The sequence below is a fragment of the Sinocyclocheilus anshuiensis genome, unplaced genomic scaffold (assembly GCF_001515605.1).
Source record: "Sinocyclocheilus anshuiensis isolate Anshui unplaced genomic scaffold, SAMN03320099.WGS_v1.1 scaffold426, whole genome shotgun sequence".
NCBI classification, from domain to species: domain Eukaryota; kingdom Metazoa; phylum Chordata; class Actinopteri; order Cypriniformes; family Cyprinidae; genus Sinocyclocheilus; species Sinocyclocheilus anshuiensis.
The window spans coordinates 385,616-395,273 of NW_015542362.1; the positions used below are offsets into that span (position 1 = coordinate 385,616).

Below are 9,658 nucleotides of genomic sequence, written 5' to 3' on the forward strand. Positions count from 1 at the left end.
GAGCGCTCAACAATGCCATTAGATCAGTGGGCTCTGTCAGTGCTTTGGCAAGGTAACACTTTTTTTTGCCATGCAATAAAGCTAAGTTCAAAGGCCAATTTAAAATATTGGTACAGTAAATAAAGTGCACAAAATCAGTATTTTGTTTAGGCAGTATTTGTGGCACTTTTGTGGCACATTTGTCCAAATATTTGTGGCAGATTTGTCCAAAAGGTGTGCGTTTTTTGCGCCAATGCATTGTTAAAGGATCAGCGTGTCATGTAATATTCCCATATAAACTTTAACATCCAATTAAAAAATATTTGTATAGTAAAATTCGCTAATTCACGAGATCAATACATCCTTTATTAGACCGCTTTGTCGAGTTAAATGCATCCTTACGGAGGTGTCGAAATGGTCAAATTGGCTAGAAACGGCCCTGATGCCAACACAATATCTGCAGTGTTGGTCTCTGCAATTAACGGGCATGCATAATTTTCAATTTAATAGTGGTCCAAAAATCCATTCGATTTGTGAATATTTCAAAACATTTACACTTGTTTATATTGTTTACCATGCAGTCTTCATATTCACATGAATTGTTCAGATATTGTGCATGGGTTTACAGACCTAAAGCAGTTTGCTTTGAGATGATTTGGCCCTGTATCATGCATGACAAAGACCAGAGCACGAGAGATGAAATCACGTGCAAAAGGTTATAAAGTTAGGCAAAATGAAAAGAAATGGGAACAACAGCAAGTGCAGTAAAACAGTGGAATAATGGCAGTGGGGAGGGTCTGGTTCTCCACATCCACATGCACGAGAACACACTGGTAAGTGGGTGTGACTATGCTGGAAACTGAGAGCTCAGTTCTACCTGCACTACATATATGTGCCCTGTGAGAGACAACTTCACACCTGCACACCTGTCTGAGGTCAACATCTTATCTGAACACACTTTGGCTTTGAAGCAGTATCCACATCTACAGGTACAACTTTGCCTTTTTCACTTTACATGTAATGTGGATGTCTTGGTATGAGATTAATATTAATGTAACTGTAATGCTGATTTCTCTATTACCTATTATTTATGCTGTGGACAAAAGTTATTTCTGAGACTTTTCCCTGAGGGGTAGTATAATTCTTTTAATTTATCTATCCATCCTTCTGTCCGTTCAACAGCAGCAAAAGCAAGCTTCACACTCCTTGCTTCAAACAATTAATTCTAATTTGATCTGTGTGTACTTTCATGCATGTAGATTGTTGGATAGATATTTAAAATGTAGATATATTTTGTTCAAGTAAGTTTAATATATATATATATATATATATAATAAAGGCAAAAAAAAAGAAAAGAAAGTGTCTATAAAAATTGAATTCTCCAAGTATAGTTATTTATGTGTATGAGTAAAAAAAGACCAATGTTTTCAAAATAGAGATGGAAAGAAAGAAAGAGTAGGCGTAGCCTACATGTATATTCTGATTATATTGGACAAAAAAAACAATTTCATAATTGTTCTGAATTGTTTCACATATTACACGATGAACCAGACACATGATATTAAAATTTAGTTACTAATAAATAAATATAAACCCGTTTACAGCATGGAAACCTTCACACACATTGGGATGGGAAAGTGGCAGTTTAATTTTCAGATTATTTTGACAACTCCCAATAATGAACTCCCAAGACAATAGTCAGGAAAGTCTGGTCAGTTCTCACAGAAATTATTCTTCTAAAGGGCCAAATGACTTAAATGTTTATGTAAACGGTATGAAATCATTTATTAAAGTCACGAAGCACTAAAAGATGAAAAGATGTGTCATTTGGTTGACCTCGGATTTAGCCACTGGTCCAGGTTACCAAAAGAGTGTATGAAAACAAAATGAGTGTACTGGTGATGTATTCTAGTGGCGTTTCTTGAGTGAATTCGCTTAAATTGTTGTTACTCTTGCAGGTTAACATCACCATGTTCCGCTGCGTAACATCTGATCTGGCAGTGCTTATGCTGCCTATGGTTCTGTTGGTGTTGTTAATGCCTATTAGCTGGAGTTTTCAAGCCCTGACCCCTGGCTGCCACCTTTACCGTGAGTGGAAACGACCTCATTTTTATGAAGCAATCAAACCCATTCTTATGGGAAAAAAAGTACTAGTTTACCCCTCTGTCTACACACAGCATTCAACGTGACCATACGGACAGACAAGCGAGGGACCTGTCGAGGAACTCAGCTGGTGTACGCTTGCGTGGGCTACTGTGAGTCCAGCGCTTTCCCCTCGCGCTACTCTGTGCTGCTGGCCTCCAACTTCACCCGCAACATAACGTCTGCTTCCCGCTGCTGCACCATTAGCAAGGATGCCAAGGTACAGCACTATCACCATCGACTAACCATTATATTACTAAGACCAATTTTACATCAGAAGAACCAATTATGAACCATTATGACTAAAGACTTTAATGGTTATGGTCCTCTGTGGATTTCTGGACATAATTTCCACCGGCCCAGTCATGCAATAACAATCTATTCTGTTTTATTCTATTAGGTGAATCATTTCAGAATACATTGTCAAAATTGTTCAAGAGAATTTAAATAATTTATTAAAGATAATATTTTGTTCCTTCGGTCTTTTCTCAGATCAAAGTTCGTCTGCACTGTCCTCGAGGCCGTCATCATGATGATATGGAGATCTTGACTGCGCGTGCCTGTCGGTGCAACATGTGCCACAAATCCCGTTACTGAGATCCCACATAAAGAACGTGTCACTCATGCAGTACTGGACAAGACTGGTGTGTAATTATTCAAATATGCAGTTTGTTTATTTGCTTGTTTTTATTTTACTTGTAAATTTACATACAAATATACTACCATTGAAAAGTTTGGGGTCAGTAAAGATTTAATACTTGTATTCAGCAAGGATGCATTAAATTGATCAAAAGTGACAGTAAGATATTTTGCATTTTTTTTAAAATCTGTTTCAAATAAATGCTTTTCTTTTGAACTTTCTATTTATCAAATGAAGCTGGGTAAGGCAGCACAACTAGTTTTCAAAATTGGTAATACAGAATATTTCTTGAGCACCAAATGAGCATATTAGAATGATTTCTGAAGGATCATGTGACACTGAAGTCTGCTGAAAATTCAGCTTTGTCGTCACAGAAATGAATGACATTTTAAAATATATCTAAAAATATTATTTAAAATTGTAATATTTTACAATATTACTGTTTCTACTTACTGCTGCCCTTTTGAGCTTAAGAGATTTTCTTTCAAAAACATTTCAAACAAATCTTACCACCCTCAAACTTTTATACGGTATAATAAAATAATCTCCTTTTCTTTTTATCTTGTATCTAAAGTTCTAAGATGACACAGTTTGAAACAGCACGAGTGAAACGTTCTCAAATGTGGTGTAAAGACAGAAAGCAAATGACTACATAAAGCAATACAATATAAAACACAGGCAAATAGCATCAGATACTCTCTAGTTCAAATAAAAATCACTTTTCTAATGTCGGTGCCACCTAATGACATAAAGAATGTATCTTACGGAATATATATTTATAAGGTGATGTTTGCACAAAATCTGTCTAATCGTTTGAAATAAAGGAGTACATGATGTTTTCTAGGCTATGTTTTATTGTTAAATCATGTTTTGTGACATCTAATGCATAACAATATTTTACATAACAAATGAATAATTGTTACATAATAAGCAAAGAAGAGAATGTGTATGAATCAGTTGTGTGTGTGTGTGTGCCCTTAAAAGGTTTCACACTCTGTGTGGTTTGAGGAGCAGTAGGTGCAGTCACACTGTAAGGCCTGAGGGTAATGGTAGATTGGGGAGACGCCAGGGCGACAACCTGGTAAACGTGCTGTCAGGTGCCGTGTTCGGCTGTAGGTACAGACAAGGTGGTGCCTCTGGATATAGGGCGGCTCTGGAACCGGCCTCTGTGATAGATAGAAATAAATACGTATACACCACGTGTTCTCATATTTTTCTATAAATAAGTTGAATATAGCAGGTTTTGGTCACCTCCCAGGTGTGGCAGCGGCCCCAGCATGCCTCAGTGTTTATTCGCAGACTCCTGCATCCTGGCTTCTTTGCCACAAAAGCAAAATCACGTACCGCACAGCCACGAAAACTTTGCAAGGTCGTCATAGCCATGGCGGAATAAACCCCGGGAAACAGGAGCAGAAAGGTCACAGCAGTCACTAGGAAGTGGGCAGGGTACATTCTGAAAGAAATTATGAATAACAATAATGTGTTTCATGAATAAAAAAGCCTATGTGCCTGCTGTTAAAGCATTAGATTTTTTTTTCTTCTATTAATTAATGGAGAATCTCTGACGGATTATCAAGGATTCATTGCCTTTTTCTGGATACACTATTTTCCCTCACCTGCTCCATTTATACCCCCAAAAAATACTTCAAAAACAAAAACTTAAATGGAAAAATATATATATTCTACCAAATATTGAGTACCGGTGTTCTTGCGGTTGGTCCTCTGATTGCATTTACATACGCGTGACCAGCAGACTTCGCCAGCGTCTGGTATTCCGGGGGTTTTGAATTGTGAATCATAATTCTGAAGAAATGAGGTAAAAAGCTTCAGAAATCCCCCCATTTCGACACACCAGGTAAAAAGCTTCAGAAATCCCCATTTGCGTCCCAAAATGTTTTAACTATCATATAATAGGCTACCCAAACTTATATAGGCTAACGATAACAGCTAAAAAACTTTTTCCACGCAGTTATGAGACGGGGGATTTACATATATACATATACATGTAGCCAGTTTATGTATTTTCCTTGTTTTATATAATGTAACAATATTTGGAAATGTACAGTTTTATAATATGAGACAGAACAGTCTTAATTATTAATTATAGACATTTTAAATATTAGCCTGTATGTATAAAATATGGTCGTTCTTTCTGAAGGGCATCAGAGGGACAAACAGCTCTGGTCATGTGACTGTTTACACCAGCCATGGAAAAATGTTCACTTGAAATCAAGATACTCTGCACTTCCATTGACAAGTTAACGACACTTAGGCTAAATCAGAATTAATTCAATTATAAACACAAAACAGCAATAAAACAAAAAACTGGAGGAGATTAACTCACTTGTTTGAGTCCACAAGCAGATGCCAGAAGCTTTTATGAAGGAAATTAGCAAACTGTGTCGGTTCACCGAATGCCTTGCTGTTTTAATAGGACAGTCTGACATCACACTAATTATAATTCCCATTAATCTAGGCCGGAACATTACAACACACTATATGCAAACTTAACCAATCACGTTTTATACATCTGCTGGTGTTTTAGGAATGAACTGAATGACATCAGCTTCATGTCAATGATGTGAACTATGTTTTCAGCTTGACGAAAACTGGTCAGCTTTGAATCAACAGCACCTTTCTGAAGTAAAAGAAAAGGTATAAATATGGTTGGCTACTAACAAGTGAACAAAACCCCAGATGTGTCAAAGGTTTTGAGTGAAAATAATGACAAAAGTGTTCATGATGCTGAGTTATTCAACACAAGTTTTCATGTTTACATCCCACTTTTATACATTCATATCCCAAAAGCCGCTTGTCCCCCAAAAATACATTGCTATGTTTAAACACAAGACATTGATCAAAAGGACAGTGCAACTTTAAAGTTTAAGTGATGCTACGTATGCGTACAATTTCAGTCCATATTTATTTCCGTGTCTATTCTATTTCATTTTTCTTTTCCATTTTGTTCCTATGAAATGGGATGTTTCTGCAGATACCAGTTTTCTCAGAGGTCAAACAAATGAGAAGTCAATCCAGATGCTTTCTTTTGAACAAGAACAAAACTTTGCTTTTCTCATCCTTTTCTCCATGACAGACTAAATCAATAATCAACAGTGGCAGTTCATTTGAGCGTTAATGCACACTCAAAGTGAATGGTACATTCTGATCTAATCCCTGTTTTCGTCTAAACTGTAATAAACTTCTCTACAACATCCACACACACTCACACACTCGCGCATTCTTAAGCTTCCTCAATATGCCTACGCACACAGTTCCTTCACATTAGCAATCCTCTACATCAATAAATATAAGCAACCAAAAACATAAAAATCAAGACAAAAATAAGACTCTGTCCTCTCTTGAAATTGTACTGAAATACAAAGAGAATGTTTGCAAGCAATTTGACTTGAAAGAAATAAATAAGAATAAAATAAATTAAAAAAATTGCCGGACACACCATTATTTAAAACAGATGAGAATATTGCTAAATTAAAATATTTCTAATGTGATTTAAAAAAAAAAAAAAACATAAGAACAGACTAAAAGTGTTGTCATTTCAGAGCAAGTTTAGTTTTACCTAGCAGCATACTTCAGTCATGTTTATGAGGTGCTACACTAGAATACCCCCACCAACACTATAATCAGACATAGATATCATATTTATAGATATATATATATATATATATATATAAAAACATCAGTTATATTAGCATAGAAGTAGTACTCATAGAATAAGCTGTAGAAGTAGGAACATTAGAATCTGTACTTTTAAAGAATTTTCATCTTTAGGATCATCATAATTCATTCCTCTTCAGCGTTTGACTGTATGCAGAGTCTGTTGGTCGATTGACGAGGGGCTCGGATCGGGCCCGAGAGAAACTGAGCCAGTACTGAAATGACAGTAATGAAGGATGTACGTGTTTGATTGCGAGTGTGTGCATGTGTTTCACCCCATGCAGGTATGTTACGCATGTTGAGGTTGATGATCCCGGAGCATGAGGAATAGAAAGAAAAGATGCAGAGAGGCAGGTGTGTGAAAAGCGTGTATGAAGCATATGAAAGAGTAGGGGACTCATTTTTTTCTCTTTTATATCTCACTCGTTGTGTGTGATGTGTGCTTCAGTGTTTTTCAGATATCTACATATGGACAGGCTGTCGTTCATGTGCTTGTGACAGTAGTGTCTGCATGGTGTGTGCATGTGTGTGTTTTCAGACGGAGATTGAGGCATTGATTGGTTCCCAAGTCAGGTAATTATTGTGTTTTACAGTGCTGTGACATTGTGTGTGTGTGTGTGTGTCGGTGTGTGTTTGCGTGCGGTTTTTAGGTGGTGTTGGCAGCACTGGTCTCTGACTGGCTCTTGGTTGTGCTCTCTCTCTCCTGCAGGTTCTTCTGGTTTCTGCTGGCCTCGGTCAGACTCTGCAGCCGCCGCTCCTGCAGATCCTCCAAGTTCCTCCACAGCTCCGCTCGCTCCTTCTCTTTCTTCAGCTCCCTATAGAGAGGAAACGGGGATGGGGAAGAGTGTCGAAGCATAAAAGGCTTTAGGTGAAAATGAGAGGAAGATAAAAAGAATCATATTATGTGCTGTGTTCACATTTAATTTATAAATAAATACACATTTCCAGCCTAATTGGTGCATCATTTATTACAAAAATAAAAATATCAAATAAAAATATCAAATAAATACAGAATAAAAATAAATTTTATAACTTATTTTATAACCTACTCCAGATTCAGAAATTATTATTATTATTATTATTATTTTAGGAACAATATTTGCATCCTAGAATTGGTTTTCAGTAGCATTTTTAACTTTACCTCTATTGTTTTTCTAACCATATACATTACACCAGTGTTATTTTAGTGTAATTTATAGATTATATAGACTTTTAGTAATTATTAATATTTTACATTTTTTTTATTTGTATAATTTATTTTAAATTTTATTCATTTTATTTAGTTAAGCAATTTTAGTTGTGTGCTTTTGTAATTAGTTTTTTATTTAGCTTCTACTTTATTTTTATTTTATTTCTATTTATTTTTATTTCAGTTATAGTCATGTTAGTATGTCAACTTATCAAGTTTACGTTATTATGTAATAATAACTTAATAATAGTGGTTTAAGTTATTCATATATTATATTATATTTATATCAAATGATTAATCGCGATTAATCGCATCCAAAATAAAAGTTTTTGTTTACATAATATATGTGTGTGTACTGTGTATATTTATTATGTAAGACACACACATAAAGCATATATTATGAATGTATTTACATGTATTCATGTGTATATATTTATATTCATATAAATTATATCATATATAAATATATTTAATATATAAACGTATCATATTTTTCTTAAATATATACATGCATGTGTGTGTATTTATATATACATAAGAAATATACACAGTATACACACATATTATGCAAACAAACCTTTTATTTTGTTTTGACAGTGTTTGACAGCACTACTATATACTTTTTGGTAATTTTATTTCAGTTTTAAATTTACAGTAGTTATCGCGATTAATCGTTTGACAGCACTAATTATATTATATTATATTACATATAGCTGTATTACGTGTTATGATATCTTCATATTTACATGTAACCCCAAGCTCTGGTACATTTTTGAGCTTGATATACTTCAGAATGACGTTTTTTTGTTTTTTTTTGACGTCACCTATCAATTTTATGTTTTTTATTTGTTTTTATTTGTTTAAAAATACATTTCAATTATATTTTAACTCATTTCACCCAACAACCTGGCTTCATTCTGGTATGTAATGACCACTTTTTAGTATGCAACCTTGTCCCACACTTTTACAGAAGAAATATTTCACTCAGAAATATATCTTTTTACAGAGGCAAAATGAGTTGTAATGCTGTTTCATGTTGATTTTAGCACTGTCATGAACTCACTTCTGTTTCTCCACTTTGTAGGAGGAAGTGAGATCATCAAAGAGCTTGCTGTTCATCTCCATGAACGTCTTCAGCACATTGTAAATAAGAGAGATGATCGTCCTAAAAAAGACAACAGAGGAATGTCTAACAGGCCTATGCAGAAACAGTCTTCATTGATGTCAACAGCATTAACGTTATTGAAGAGTTTCTAGATGTGTGTTAGAATGACACTGACTGGTTCCAGTGCTCTTTGGAAACTCTGTACAGCGTGCCAAAGACCAGAGGCAGGATGACCTGGCAGTTCTCCTCTATTAGACTCAGAATGTACTCATTATTCCAGAAATACAGAGCCCGCTCTGCAACCTGAGACAGAATAAAGAGACAGAATGAGGGACCTGTACACAAACAGATGCATACATCACCTCCGCACGTTCACAAGTACTACAGGAAGACGTCTGACGAGCAGCGCAGTGTGGGAGGAATGCTCGAGTGTGAAAGAGGAAGCTGACCTGGAAATGAGGGCTGGAGATGCAGGCAGCAATCTGTTTGAATAGAGGCTCCTGCACACGGATAAACTGAGATGGTTCAATCACGTCCAGAATCTCCTCGATCTCCCCCAGGAACATCACCTGAGATCACATGACAGAATTACATACTGTACAAACACGCTACCAAATATTTCCACGCGTGAAGTCCATTTTCAATCAGCTACGTGAGTGGATTTCACAACTCTTTCAGCAAAATGTGAATTAAATAAATGTCAAAATTCATCAGACACTATTAACGGCATTAACAATCAACACAACCTTCAACATCTGCTTAAAATTTCGCAATGTAAATTAATTCAACATGTCAAACATTGGTCTGTTACAAAATATAGTATTAGTCTGTCTCTAGTAATTATCACTAGTCTGGTTTCTATTCACACATTTATGCCTTTTTTTTTTTTTTTTAATGAATGAATTAATTAAATATGCAACTTGGAAGA

General features: G+C 35.4%; 2 protein-coding genes across 2 annotated transcripts in view; one reads left to right on the forward strand and one right to left on the reverse strand.

The window, feature by feature from the left end:
- Positions 1-909: 909 nt before the first annotated feature.
- gpha2 (glycoprotein hormone subunit alpha 2) lies at positions 910-2,773 on the forward strand. Its single transcript, XM_016490862.1, has 4 exons — positions 910-968; positions 1,938-2,067; positions 2,157-2,341; positions 2,614-2,773. Exons 2-4 carry the CDS (start codon positions 1,950-1,952, stop codon positions 2,716-2,718), a joined length of 408 nt encoding a protein of 135 aa, XP_016346348.1. The 5' UTR covers positions 910-968; positions 1,938-1,949; the 3' UTR covers positions 2,719-2,773.
- Positions 2,774-6,288: 3,515 nt separating this feature from the next.
- Positions 6,289-9,658, reverse strand: part of ppp2r5b (protein phosphatase 2, regulatory subunit B', beta) — a 22,364-nt gene continuing 18,994 nt past the window's right edge. The window contains exon 13 of the mRNA XM_016490740.1: positions 6,289-7,251. Coding sequence (XP_016346226.1) covers positions 7,083-7,251 — 169 coding nt within the window. The 3' untranslated portion in view covers positions 6,289-7,082. The remainder of the gene's footprint in view (positions 7,252-9,658) is intronic.